The following is a 15535-nucleotide window of genomic DNA, read 5'->3' as shown; positions in this document are numbered from 1 at the left end:
GAGTCCTAAGTGTATGTGTATCATCATCTATGAATGTGAAGTCAAACCCAAAGGGTCTCTTAAAAATTTTCACATTGGCTTCCAGGAAGTTTTCTCTGTTAATTAATGATACCTCTGACAAAGATGTAAAGCTTTATAAATCTGTTGAACATAATGCCTCCCCATATCCTGGTACTACTGCCTCAAAATTGTTCTTTCTTTCTAATCATGTATTGAACATTTTTTGATGTGTTTCCTGCCCTCTTCAGATTGTAATCTGATGAGAATCAGTCTATAAACTGAATCTTGATTCATCATGGTCTTCCTCAAGGTGATCCTTGGTCACTATATTTGTTTAACTTTTATCTATTTGATTTTAATAATTGTTTTGAAAGAGAGGATGATGGATTCCTAATTGGCAAGCAGATTGTACATTAAGTGTCATATGAAGATGACAATGTACAACCAACAGTAGATGCAGAAAGACATAGGCTAAGCAGGGCTTCTGTGAAGAATAGAGATGTCCTGATATTACAAAAGTATCATTACTGGTATCATGAATACTTTTAAAGTATCAATACTGGCCAGTATTGGTATCAGGTATCGAAACTGAAAATCTTGCCACTGTTAACTCTGCCGCATTGCCTTCCAGTTGTTTTACTGATGAGAAGGTACACTTATCCTTCTTTTTTCCGTATTGCATACATTCCAAAGAATACTATGTAAAAAAATTGCATAAAAAAGTACAGTTTGTGCATCCTGTAGAAAAATGCTCAATAAGATCCATAACTTTGATGGAATGAAAAAATAAGCAATTTACAAAAGAAACACAAACCTTTTTTATTCCAACATCATATAGTATTAACATAATTTGTACATAAATATAGTAAACACAATGTAGCATAGGAAACATAAAATCAACATACGGCATTCTCTGGTGTATATAAAGTACTATATTGTGCTTATAATGAAAAATTAACTCTTGATTTCAACAAAAAAGTAATATTTTTAACAATAACAGAATTTTAACAAAAAGTTAAATTTAAAAATTTTCAAATAAACTGTTTTCCCTATGTAAAAATCAATTGCATAAAAAGAGGATTGGTTGTCTTTTGTCGACTGTGTTATTTCAAAATCGCATAAAATGGATCAAATAAAAAGAGGGATAAGTGTACTGTACTCATTACACATGACAGCCGAGTGAGACCCAGAGCAGCAATTACTATTTTGTTTCTTACTCCAGAGAATTAAATCTGGCTATCTGGATCAGAAGTCAGTGCGTCAGTCAGTACTTCAGTTTACACTCATATAATTTCTTATGTACAAAACAGAAGCCCTGGATCTACAGTCCTGTTAATGGGATCTGTAGGTACTACTTACTAAACATAGAATAGGAGTGAATAAGAAGTCATTGGTAAAAAGGTAAAACACTATCTTTGCACTGAAAGTTCTTTATTATGTTCAAATTTTACAAATATCAGTACAAACAAGTATATACAAATGGTAGCTCATTTTAAACATCACTAATGGTCCAAGTTGATTAACATACAAAAGAACTGCATAATATATAACTAAATATTTATTTATAAATAATGATCTTAATGGAAGATAATGTAAAATCCATTTTGGTTTCTGATTTGGCTGAAAATTCCAGTTTTGAGTAACAGACCAAAAGCATTGAAACCAGTATTGGTATCGGACCAAAAGTATTGAGTACAAAAAGTACTCAGTATCGAAAGAAAGTATTGATATGGTATTGCTATTGGCAGTATCAGAACATCCCTAGTGAAAAATTAGAACTAAAAATTAATTCTAATAAGTCATATGTAATGGTAATTCATAATGACAGTAGACTACCAAAGCATAGGTCCTTTTATATTAAGAAAGAAAAATTAAATTCTTAAGGGTCATGCTAGTTCCTACTCTTATCAGTTGAGAGACAATAAGAATGTGTGTGAAAATCTAATATATTAATCATAAATATGCTTAGATTATTTAGACAAATTGAGAAATCTTATCACTCAATTTAAGATATTTAATTGTATCATCATGAATTCTGTGGGTTCACCAGTTTGTTGTCGACTAAATGCCAAAGGTTATAAATAGTCAAAATAAATTTATTCATAACATGTTATCATTAGAATATACCGGCATTGCTCTCTGACTAAAGTTAAATAGATTCAGATTGTGTTTATTTATGTAAAAAGGATAGTTAATATTCTTTTAGAACAAGAGACAGTGATGTGTTATCAAATTTATTAAAAAATGTTACATCAAAAAATGTAAACTAGCTCTAATTATACAGTAATACCCCAAACTTACGCGATAGGTGGGACCAAGCGATAACCGCGTAAGTCAAATTCGCATAAGTTGGGGTATAATTTCGCAATTTGTGTAAAATCCAAGTCAGATGTATGTAAGCTAATAAATGTTCTCGTTAATCTCATCTTGTCTTTTGATTCGTTCACGGTTACAAGAAATCACCACATAGAGTCTCTCAAGTCTCCGTAGATATAACAAACACAAAATAAATTGTAGCTATGTGTTGATTCCGCGCTACACGTACGAACATGTAAGCTGAACAATAGTGTGGGGGAGAGTGAGTACGTAGAGTTGCATGGCGTTCAAACAAAAGACGAATCGACGAGATTTGAAAATCGCGTAACTTCGGGTTTGCGTAAGTCGGGGTAGCGTAAGTCGAGGTATTACTGTAAATTGCAATAACTGGGTTCAAGTTTCTTGAATTTTGAATACAAATGGATTTTCTATATGGCCATTTATGGAGAAGAATGAAACTAGTGATGCTCTCTGCTCCCAATTGATCCAGAAATTTTTCTGATCAATTGGCACAAATATAGATTAACTTAAAACATTAAAAATCATGAATGATACATTGTTATTTTAGATAATCAACAAATAAACAACTATTTATTTCTTAATTTACTATTTAATATTTAAAAGTTTTTCATATAGTTGAGATTACATAAAAATTTATTATTATTAATAAGACTATATATAATCTGTCTAGTGATAATTGTTAGTCTGTAATAATCATTATTATACAGACAATAATAGAAGTTCTACACTTCATATTTTTTGTTTTTGTAAAGAAACTCATGAATCATGAAACTGGAAAATATCAAAGATGAAAAGCTTTTGTACACACTTTTCCACAGGTCTGAAGTAAAGACAATATTTAATTTGTATACTTATTTTCAAAATTTTATTGTGTGATTAACATTTTCTAACAAAAACTATATGAGAAAATATTGTAACAAAATTGTTCCTAAAATTACAATTGTTAAGTGAATACTTTAATATCAAGGTAACAGAAGATGTTGCTTCTTTTTTATAACCAAATATATAAATAGATAAATGATTCAAAACATCCTGGCTATTTTATTAATAACTGAATATTTTCAAGACTAATGTAGTCTTAATTTTCTGTTTAGAAAAAATATATATATAAAAACTTGTAATGACAATGTTATAACTAATAATTGTCATATAAATATTGCATTATCTCTTGAGTAATGGAAAATTAATTCTTATATAATAAAAGTTGATTGATTGGTTGATTTAATTGTAACTCAAAAGGAAATGAATCATTAACTTTGTCCATTATTATATATTATTCATAAATGCCAATATACAAAGCAAATTTATACAAACTAAAAAATATTATATCAAGAAAGTATTTAAAATGTTCATTGAAAAATTAAATAAATAAAATGAAACATATATATACTATAGATTCTATAGCATATCTGTTTCATTATTAATCTATTAATCTCTGTATTAATCTATAGTATAGATCAGGGGTGTCAAACTGGCAGCCCCCAATGTGATTTTTCGAAGCCAGTGGCCACAATGCTCTGAAAATTAAATAAAACAGCCTACAGATCAAGATTAACTGATAAACATCTATCTGCCATAGTGAAGATTGTTTGTTCTCAGTCTTGGAATTCAGATATTGGAAAACTAGGAAGTGGAAGATAGCGCTGGCAAGTTTCCAGTGAAAACAAATTAATTTTAGTTTTATAAATATGTACGTGCATTAATTAAATAAAATAAATGTTTAAATAAAAGCAATACTATAGCAATTATATATTGGTGAGTTGAATTCACTGAACTACATAACCTGTTTAAATTGCCCTATTCCTGTATACTCGCGTTCTTAAAATTAAAATTGGGAATTTAATTATAATTTTAAGAAAATTTGTAAATGTGATGTGGCCCATGTGAATCTTACTAGTCGCATTAATGGCCTATTGTTTAAATGAGTTTGACACACCTGGTATAGATTAACTATATTAGGCTAAAATGAACAATGATTAATATCATTGACATACTAGGTAATGAAAAAATAAATAACTTAAATAATGTATATAATATTGAGAATTCAAACTGAATAATGTGAAGACAATTTAATTTTTTAAAAAGATTTTCCATTGATATCAATAATTCATAAATAATTTTTGAATATTTTTAATATTTTCAAACTTATTGATTTTTTAATGATTGAAATCATATTATTGATTTTAATCAAAAATCAATAAGTTTTAAATATTAAAAGTATGCAAAAATTATTTATGAATTATTTAACATCAACAGAAAAATAGCTTTAAAAAACTATTTTCAGGCATTATTAAGTTCTAATTCTCAAAATAATAAAAGTAATCCATCTTTGCCTAATGTTTTCAATGACAATTTATCACAATAAAGATAAAATGTANTCTGTTTGTCGCCCCGCGCAACTGCTTGGAGGTTTTTTCTTCGTTACACACGTTCTCTCGCGCGGTCTGTACGACGTTCTTGTTCGAGATCCCCCCTTTTCCTTTTAAGTGAATTTGAAATGTCAGTCTCGCCACTCCGCCCTCCCCGGCCGTAACCGTGCCACAAAAGACCACTTCACTCGGCTCTTTTCTGACTGGTTGACGGTCTGCACATCGCAAACGTTTGCCTTTCCAACGAATCTTCGCCCGTCTTTAATTTCCTGTCATTTGTTTATACTTTGCCGATTATTATCGACAACGTTTCTCGGCCCTCGTTAGATAATGCTTTCTTTTGTTGACGTAAACAAACCCTTCTTTATATTGTTTGCTCCGTCTTCGCGCCACCGCAGTAATTATCGTAATGTATATATGTATGAAGCTCAACTTTTATTTCTTTGAGAATCTCCATTAATCATATCTATCGAGTGTCCTTAGAATATTTAAATTGAAATTTCGAGAAGGACATTTTCCCGTTAAGCTCCGTCGCTCGGAGGTGAAGCCGATTTGCAGGCGCCACCTTATATAAACGTCTTTCTCTAGAAGAAAACTTTGATTAAAGGTGCGACGCTCTTCGTAAGTGGAGCAATGAGTAGAACATTCGATCAGTGTGCTGGATACACTTATTTCTGGATGATTGAGGTCTTTAGTACCCTCCTAAACGCCTTCATTAGCTGAAAGCCTCTCTTTTCCGAGTGATTAAAAGACGAAACTTCTGTTTTCCCCCATCCAAATAGAATGGTAGAAAATTTAAAATATTCATTAAGGATCAATAAAGACGTGTAAAAAGTCAAACGAGAGTCAGAAGCGGCGTTAGTGTTTTTATTTAGACTCATCTTTCAGAGATGTAACGAAGCAGATAACTGCTCTAGCTAACGCTTCGTTATTCTCCCGCTCTCGACTCAAATCGGGGGGTTTTTAATTATAATTTGCAAGCATAATTTGGAAAAACTTGTTACGTCGGGCGATAATAAAGCTTTAGCGTTGTAATGGAAACAATAATAAATAACTATTATTTCATTAGGGAGACTTTTATGAAGAGAAAATGACCTATTTCGTCTTTTCTTCCTACTTAATTAACACATAACTTCGCTAGCAATGTGTTGCTCTATCAAACACAATGGCAAATTAGGGGTAAGAGAAATGAGTAACTCCGACGAAAGATTTGTGGTTGCCTCTGCCACAATATGGGCATAGAGCCAGAAAACTTCTATTAAACAGATGTGACGTCTTGACCCACTGTTCCTGACATTGCGACAAGTGTTGCTGTTTTAACTGATACATCATCGTGCAATGTAGTCGGCTTTACCTGACCTCTGACATTTTCCAATTTAACCGATACTCTTACTTTTCTACTATCGAATTTCAACTAATACACGTCTGTACAAGTATACCCGCCATCATTTTTTAAACATTCAAACTGGCGCCGTTTAAACAAAAATTAAGGAAGGTTATAAATCTTTTTAAAATAAATAAATAAATAAATATATTTTTCTGCATTCGCATCTAAATATAAATCTCAACCTGTATACATTCGCGTACAAGAATAGAAAATATAAAACATTAGTAGTAACAATACTCGTAACAAGAGACTGTTGTGTGTAAATAGAGAATGACGCATCTAACTAGGCCAAACTGCACGTTGTAGGTAGGATTTCCAGATAGAATTAAGTGTGTAACAGTCCATAGTGTAGGCATTAGTAAAGCTAGCATGACAAGAATTTACAACCGGAGACTAAGGGTCTGTTGACATTGCCGTTAGTCGAGTGGGTCCCGTGAATTTACGAGTACAAACCTCCATTACTCGGTTCCTCTAACGGTTATTATTTATCTAGTTACAGTGGAGTATTTATCAGAAGTGGATAACTTCATCCACGGACCGCATTGACGATCACATACCAAGATCGTTACACCAGCTTCTGTCATTGTCCGAGCAATAAAAGACGGTAAACATATTTACGACCCACCAAAAATCTTGCAACACGCAAACGAAACAATTTAGTAATTGGAAATTTTCGGACTCGGATCGATTCCTATATATAAATATATATAGTGATTCGGTAAGGGTTGATCTGTGACTGTCTTAACTTAGGTAATTTCTGCAGTGGAGAGGAAACGTTCGTTATTTATGACCAATTCGGTGATCCCGAAAGGACTCTCCAATCACTTCTGACGATTGATTCCTCGTAAATAGCAACAAATAAGAGGAGATTTAACTTTAACGATTTTCTCTCTCCACTCGAATTTTTACGCCCCACAAATTCAAAATTTAAATTATACAAATAAGACTACTTAGCAATCACAAAAAATATTGAAAAATAAATGCATTCACAATAGTGAAAATTTCATTATTTTACACAAAGAATATATTCTTTTCATCATGTCTATTGACTTTTTTAAATCTAAATCAATATTATTACATTGACAAAGATATTTTATATCTTTTCTATATCAAGAATCATATCAGTTTATTCAGAATTATTTTTAATTTTCTTGCAGTTATTTATTCAAATTTTTATTAAAATCATAATTTTTTGTTTTTTTTATTATTATTTATATACCTAATATAAAATTTACATTTTATTTCCACAATCAGTTTTCATAAATTCAAATAATTTACCTCAAATTATAATCAAATTTTTTCAAATGCAAAACTTTCACACTTAATTACTTCTACTGATCTCTACCAAATTGTTACTTATGTATACTAACTCCATAGCACAATCAACAAAACCTTTAGCATTACTGGATGCTAAATCCAGTAATGAAATTTAATGTAAAACTTGACAAATATTTTCAATCTTACACAAGATCTGTATCAGGTCAATGTTATATTCCAAATTGTAATGCTCAGAACATGTTTTTAAATAATTATAATGTAAAATATAGAATGTAATGATGTAAATCAAATATAAATACACAAAATCAATGATATTTAAAAAATTCCAGACCTCCAAAATGCCAAATTAATTAAAAATCCTTTCAAACTGACCACATCAGGACATTAGAAATATACAAGGTCTGCCTAAATGGCAATTGTATTAATTTTAAAGATAGAAAAAGCATCTTGTATGTATGACAATGCCATTATGAAAAACCAGGAAATATCGATATAAATTAATACAGTAGAACCTCGATTATCCGGACTAATTGGGGATGAAGGTAGTCCGGATAAGGGAAAATCCGGATAATCGAAAATCCGGATAATGGAAGTCCGGATAATCGAGGTTCTACTGTAATTATTATTTTGTAATAACTAATTTATATCAGTTATGTATTATATGTATATCGGATTTAATTTTATAATTCTTAAAAATACCACTAATTTTGTATATTTATATGTTTGATTTACATCTTTATATTTCACATTCTAATTATTTAAAAGCAAGTTTAAAAAATTTTTGAATACTTGTGTTCTGAGCATTCCAATTTAGAATTGTAATGTTGACCTGATGCAGATCTTGTTTAAGATCAAAAACGTTCAAGTTCCACAATAAATTTTGTTATTGGATGTCAAGGTTTTGTTGATTGTGCTTTGTAATTCGTTCCAGTTACTAATAAGGTAATTTGTATACTAACTCCTTTAATAATGTCAAAAAAGACAAATATAGGCATCCAAACCTGATATTTATACATTAAAGCAAAACAACTGCTGAATTATATTTGGCTATATTATTACTACTATTATTAATTAAATTCTAAATAATTTGTCACTAGAGGCAGACATTATACTACCCAGACCTTCATCTGGTCCTTGTTTCCAGAAGAGAGGATCATACAAAGGTTTGGATAGCATAAACTGGCAATATGACTGCATGTAAGAGAGAGTTGTGGATTTGAGTCCCACTTTGAATCACTTTTTTTCTTACAGAACCTTCTAACTTAATTATTAAATATTAATTTAAATTATAATTATTAACTTTAGCAAGAGATGGTACCTAACACCTGCCTCTCGTGCCAAATTATTTACCATTTAATTAATAATAGTAGTAGTAACATAGCCTGATATAATTCAGCAATCATTTGGCTTTAATATGTCAAAAAGAGACATTTCAGGACCTTTACAAAAATCTCCTGGTATAAGAGGTAGACTTTCCTTATTTCACACCAAACTGAATAAGAAAAATCTACTTCAGACGTATAAATATAAACATGTATTTTGTGAATTAACATAATGCATAATTATGATAATTGAACAAAATTACCATTATACTAAATTGAACTAATCTAACTTCATTAATTCTAATACATATCCAACAATACATATTTTTGATTACATATTATACTGGATATTGAATTTATTTAGATTTATTTTGTTATTTTTAAAAGTATTAAAATTGGTATTTTTCTTCAATTTCTTTTCAAGAGAATATTTGAATAAGAAAATAAAAAAAATATTTTTGAATAACAAAGATTATATTTTTGTTATATATTTATATCATTATAGTATAAAAAAAAATATAATCCTTAGGAGCAATTTTCCCTCGTACATCACTTCAAATGAATTAAGTCAGTAAACAGTTATTAATTATTTAATATTAGTAATATTTTATTCTAATTATTTTTGTTTATTAATTTAATTATTACTCTAATAATTTAAGAACTAAAACAACTTATTTATAAAAAAAATTGATGTTCAAAGTACAGTCGACCCCCTATAATTACGGTCCCTATAATTACGATTCCTATAAAACTACGAAAAAATATACATATTTTGGAAATGTTGAGTCGGATTAGTGTAGAATCGATTAATTTTATGGAAGAAAACCTTTCAATCAGCCGTAGTCCGTAAACTTGACACGTGTCGGGCTGTGATTGGAACGACTTGTAAGAAATCGGATTTCTTATAAATTGGAACGTATCTATATCTTATAGGGGGGTCGACTGTAAAATAGTTTTGCCAGCTTCTAAAGCCATCTCTATTAGAAAAGCTGAAAAGTCATTGAGAGCATTATCCAAAAAAATCAGTGATTAACACCTTAGTTCCAATAAAATTAAAATCTCAAACTAATGTTAAAGCAGATAGATATTAACTTCTGATTAACTTTTCCAGAGGCTCTTTGCTTTATCAAACTTTTATTTTGTGTTCAGTTGTTTCTTTCTAATTAAAATGATGATTAAAATTTTAACAGTTCTTTTCCAGTTAAAACACGTGTCAAAAAGTTTCTGCATAATATTTTGCTAATACACCAAATTCCCAATTATCTGTGCAAAGATGTGCATAAAAAACCAGAAACACAAATAAAAAATAGCCCTCTAAATTATAATAAACTATTTAAAGATTTTAAATGAACTGCAGTGTATGTACAGCTAAACTCCATTATAATATGATGCAAGATTCCTTAAGCTGAAATGTTTATTTAGTCAATAAACATAAAATGTAGACTACTTCTGTTTTGAAAAACATTATGAAAAAATTTAAATTTTACATCTTTATGTATAATTCTTAAAATTTTTCCAAATTACTGTATTTTAAATTTTAAGGCTAGTATGATATTTTTTTTCAAGTCTGCTTTTTATATCATCAAGTTTATTTACTGCAAAATAATATTCCATGACTAATGACTCACCTCACTTCTGTCCGTTAGAATTGACAGATAAGAAAGAAATAAAAGCTGAATATTGTTAATATAATTCTGTCATTTCATAATAATTCTAAAATTTTGACAATGTATGGATAATCTACAAAATGAATAATCAGGAGTTTGATATTTATATACTCAGATATGGTGGTTGTTATTTTCTAAATGCGACAGCATCCAAGTTTAAAAATTATTATATATAGTAATTTATTCTGATGCATATTCTAAATGAAAAAGAACTGTTAAAATATAAAATAAATAATTTAATACTCTAATTAGAAAGGAACAAATAGAATACAAAGTAACAATTTAAAGAAGAAAGAAATGTTTTAAAAAGTTAATCATATGTTAATACAGTAGTTTCTTGCTAATTTGGCATAGAGGGATGCCAAATTAGCAAGAGTGCCATATTATTGAGTGTATAGGCTAAAAAAAATCAATGACAACTTTTGTCATACTTTGATACCGATTATTTTTGGCAATAATACAAAATGCTGGATGCTGACATGCATCACTAAGCAAAAACATAAAATAGGAAAATAGGATCTGTGACATGGTTAACATTTTCATGAAAACAGAAGTGCAATAAAACTGGAGGATAAACCAGATTAATGAGTGTCTGTCTACGTATCTGATCCTTTTAATGTAAGTTTGAGAATTTTAAATTTATTTGTTATTCTTGTTTAATTTTTATACCAGAAGTCTGTTAAAATTGGTATTTATTTTATAGATGAAAATAACTTTAACACATTTCTTATAAAAAATATCAGAACAGAATATTGTTTTAAAAGTTAATTTTAATGAGAAAAAACACATTCTAATTTTAGTTTATTCTGTAATAGATGTTTCTTATAGTTCATAAATTTGTTGTGACTTGAAGATATGGTCAATGCAGTCTCAAAAATATTAATCTTATATTTCAAGCTGATATTTCCTGTAGACTTATATTTATTACTTTAAGTGCATAATAATACCAATAGAGGATAGCAAACCAGGTAAGTGGATTAGAGTGCATGCCCATGATAAACGGTAAAACAAGATAAGGAACTGTGGAATTTTTCAAGAAAAATGCCTCCACTTAAGCATTTACCACTGACATATTAAATACAGTAATGAAAGAACAGTTCTTCTGGACTGTAGACTATGAAAAAGTAAATCACATACTCTGAATTGATTATGGTGTGCACATAAACAAAACAAACATTTTCGTTACAAAGCCTGATGAAGAACTCAAATGGAGTTCAAAAACTTTATTATGCAATTCTGTGATTTTAACTCGTTCTATACTTCCTTGACCTTGGCTGTGTCTAGGTTTGCCATTAACCATTTTGAATCAAACAATCAACAAATTTAGTTGATAGAATCAATCATCAATCAATTAAAAAAACTGTAATACAAAAATCAAACAGTTTAAAATATTATTACAATTAGGGAAATGAATTTACAAAACATATGATAAAATTGTGCTTACTTATTAGTGCAATCTAAAGATTGGTGACACTTTGAATTACATAGCAATTGGTTTTTGCGACAAGCACACCTATTTGTGGTACATTTAGATTTGCAGTCACATTTTCTGAAACCTTACCCAGTAACAAGGGACTGTTTTATTGCTGTTTGACAAAGATATTTCTACAGCAGGGATATCTTCTTTCGTTAACAATCTCTCTTTGCAAACATTGAATTCAGATTTTGAATACAATTGTTTTAAGATACCCGTTTTAGTACCAAGTTTATAAAAGCCATCCTCTGTTTTACTAAGAACCACAGCTAAAATTGAGCATGCATCAGTTTTTGCTCTGTCTTCTTCGGGTACTTTAATTCTCACAGTGACATCTTCATCGACATTTGGGTGCTTTGCATTAGAAACTGCTAACATTTTCTTTGCTTGCTTTTCTAAACATTTCTTGGCTTCATCACGCTGTATTTTCTGATCCATATTCTTTTTACAGATGATGCACAATACATTCTTACCATACCCTTCCTCTTTAGGATCTACTTCACCACAAACTGCACGAACAAACATATTACACGATTTACACTTGTGAGCACTTGATGCTGCTTTTGAGCAAACAATACAGCCTATGTCTTGTATAGTGCTCTTTACAGGCTCCGTACGAAACTGTGATGGCTATTCTGCTGAAGTTGAGGGTAACTCAGTGATGACTTCTTCAACTTGCAGAGGTGATTCCTTGGAGGTGCAGGGTAACTGAATATTCTTCATAACTGAATATTTCTCAAACAACGGGGTAGGAGGCAATTTAAGATTACTATCGATAAATTCTTGTATTTCTGTAGGTGATTCTGTAGAAGCAGGGGATAACGGAATGTCATCTTGAGTAAGATTTGACTGTGATCCCATAATAACATTCTCTTGTAAATCTTCTAATTTTTCAAGGTCTTCTTCAGTATTTATTGAATGTAATACACTTTGTGGTATAATAGCAGAAGACAATCCCACTTTTGCGGGGCAACCGAACATGGCTTCGTATGGACTTTTTTTAATTGCAGAATGATAGGCACGATTCTTCATGAATTGTACAAATCGTACACCCTCACTCCACTTGTTAGTTTGATTATCAGTCATCCAAGTAGTTAGCATGTTTTCAATGTCTTGACTTGCTCGTTCTACACTTCCTTGACCTTGGCTGTGTCTAGGTTTGCCATTAACCATTTTGATTTCTGGCCACAACTGTGTTACACATTCTAAGATTTTATTACAAAATTCACGTCCATTATCAGAATGCAAAATACTTGGAGCACCAAAAAGGAGAAAAATATCAAGCAAGTTATAGGCTACTTCATCAGCCTGTTTTGATGTAAGCGGCTTTAATACAACAAATTTTGTTAAGTGATCTTGGTATACGAGAAGAAACTTAAACTTTCCATCTGGTTGAGATTCGTAATCGATGAGATCTACCTGGCATCTGCTATTGAAATGTGATGAAATAATCGGCTTTACAACAAGCCCTTTTTTCGCACTTTTTTGTTTTTGTTGACAAGGTTCGCATAAATCCAAAAACATTTTTATTTGGGCTTGGGTTATGTTTTTATAAAATGTTTTTAATTCCTTTATCATTCTGTCTCTTCCACCGTGGCCAATTGACAAATGAGTCGAATACAATATGTCAAACAATTCTTCGGCATGGACAAACCTTTTCACACTTTCTCGCACATCTGACAACGGCTCGATGAGTTTTTCACAGCCATGTACAGTCAACACATCATACCTTTGAATTATTCGATAATCTCGAGATGATTCTTTCTTCTTGGAAAGTTTTATTCGCTTTACATCTTCAATTATGGAATCATACTTTCGTTTTGTCATTAAAACACTATTATATTTTGAATCTTCGCTAAAGAGATTTGCAAAGAATCTTTTCTTCATTTTATTCACCAATTCAGTGCTTGCTTGCATACTAGGAGTTAAATTTATCTGTTTAAAAAAAAAAAATCCTGTCACAAATTCATGCGCTAACAAGCAGAAATGAATTTGAAAACAGAATTAGCTATGCGATGCACTGGCAGCCGATGCAAATTATGAGAAATAAAAACAACTGGCGACGACAAGACGCAGGCGAAAACCAAATTGAAAGTGGGGGGAGAGAGAGGAGGAGTAGGGAAAGGAAATGAGAGAAACAAACTTTTGAACTTTAACGATACAGAAGCCGTTAATGTGCAGATTATCTAGGTAAAATGTGGAAAACTCTTAATTCCACACATTCATGGATCACCCTAGTTAATCTGGAGATTAGCTAGGTAATGTACACATTAAAGGCTTTTGAGCTTTAGTGGTAACATATACATATATACATACATTTATATATATATATATATATATGTGTGTGTGTGTGTGTGTGTTATACAGTAAATACTACTTTCTGTTTTCTGTTTATATATACATATAAACACAAAAATAAAAATTATTAAGTTAAAACCATTAATTGCATCATCATTTTAAGAATCATACCTTTAAATTAAAATAATAATCCAATAAAATTCCTATACTGTAAATTTTCAGTCAAGCTTTTCAATATATTGAGAAGGAAACAGCCAGTGAACATGATCTAGTAGATTCCTTGACTGTAATTTTTCTGTAAAATATATTTTAATTAATTTTTGAAAAAGGAATAAATATAAATTTAGAAAATTATATTATGTACATGAAAACACAAAATTAAATTTATTAATATGTTTATTAAAATATATACAGCACAGAATTATTTCAGTTATTTAGCCAATTATAGTTTCACAAAAATAAAAATTTGATAAATTTATAATATTAAAAAATAATGTCATGTAGTAAACAAACTGTTTTCTTTGTAGAGAAAAGAAGTTAAATATTTTTAACAAATGAATTTTCATATTACAAAAAGAGACAATTCAAAAATAAAATATACATATTACAATTGAACTAAATAGCATCATTATAATCTAGCTTAGTGCGGTTTGCATAATTGAAAAGTCAAATGATAATGTTTAACACAGTAGAACCTTCAAATATCTGAGATTCTGCATTATCTGGGGTGAACATTTTGGGCCCAAAATGCATCTTTGACAAACTGATGGCAAAAAAAACTTCTAAAACAGTTCATAGCTTTACTCCTTGTGTGATTACATCCGAATAGTGTGCCACAATTTTTGCAAATAAGCCTCAACCTTGATAACATGTATTACAAAATGATTTGTTTCTGTTACCTTTTTTATCATTTAACTTCAACAAGAAACAAATCATTCATATTAAAATGTAACTACAATATTACACATTTTTATTCTTAAAACTATTCTACCTTTTAGCTGTATAATAAGTAATGTAAAAATTGTTCTTATATCCGATTTAAATTTACTAAAGTATAAAAAATGGTTAAAAGTACTACTATATAAATCTTTTATATTTGTAATTTTTAATCTGAAATGGCTGTGGGCTTCCATTTTATCTGCATTTTCAATATGAGATAGCATCAGTCTATATTATCACAGATAATCAAGGTTCTACTTTAGTTAAAAAACATATTTATAGTGACTTCTATAATATATTTCAATTGCCTGACGATAACTTAATTAATATCAATTAATGTAATAAAATGCCCTGTAAATAAAACTTTGTTACATTAGTTTTATCTTGTCATTCAACATATTTGTAATCTCAAAATCAGATAAAGACAAAGTTGCTTGTTTCAGATAACAAAAAAAAAAAAAAAA

General features: G+C 29.9%; 2 protein-coding genes across 2 annotated transcripts in view; both read right to left on the bottom strand.

Annotated features, from left to right (window-relative positions):
* The window catches only part of LOC111625810 (E3 ubiquitin-protein ligase SH3RF1-like), a 98675-nt gene that overhangs the window by 43690 nt on the left and 39450 nt on the right, over window positions 1-15535 (bottom strand). The window contains exon 2 of the mRNA XM_023369042.1: window positions 14304-14427. The gene's annotated coding sequence lies outside the window, so the exon portion shown is untranslated. The remainder of the gene's footprint in view (window positions 1-14303; window positions 14428-15535) is intronic.
* Window positions 554-13358, bottom strand: LOC111625809 (KRAB-A domain-containing protein 2-like). The gene is made up of 2 exons (XM_023369041.1): window positions 12702-13358; window positions 554-697 (listed from the first exon to the last, which is right to left on the bottom strand). The coding sequence occupies exons 1-2, from the start codon at window positions 13356-13358 to the stop codon at window positions 554-556; spliced, it is 801 nt and encodes a 266-aa protein (XP_023224809.1).

The sequence above is a fragment of the Centruroides sculpturatus genome, unplaced genomic scaffold, assembly GCF_000671375.1.
Source record: "Centruroides sculpturatus isolate CEXI.00-Female unplaced genomic scaffold, Cexi_2.0 scaffold440, whole genome shotgun sequence".
Taxonomy (NCBI): Eukaryota; Metazoa; Arthropoda; class Arachnida; order Scorpiones; family Buthidae; genus Centruroides; species Centruroides sculpturatus.
The sequence above is the reverse complement of the archived record's forward strand: the minus strand, read 5'-3'. Positions and strand labels throughout refer to the sequence as shown.

Bases quoted from the DNA above. Each gene is read 5' to 3' on its own strand.
- LOC111625809 (XM_023369041.1), bottom strand. From the start codon at position 13,358: ATGTTTTTGGATTTATGCGAACCTTGTCAACAAAAACAAAAAAGTGCG. The intron at 698-12,701 runs GTTATTATGGGA...TTTTTTACATAG, and splicing joins TAGAAGATTTACAAGAGAAT to TATTCTTTGGAATGTATGCA.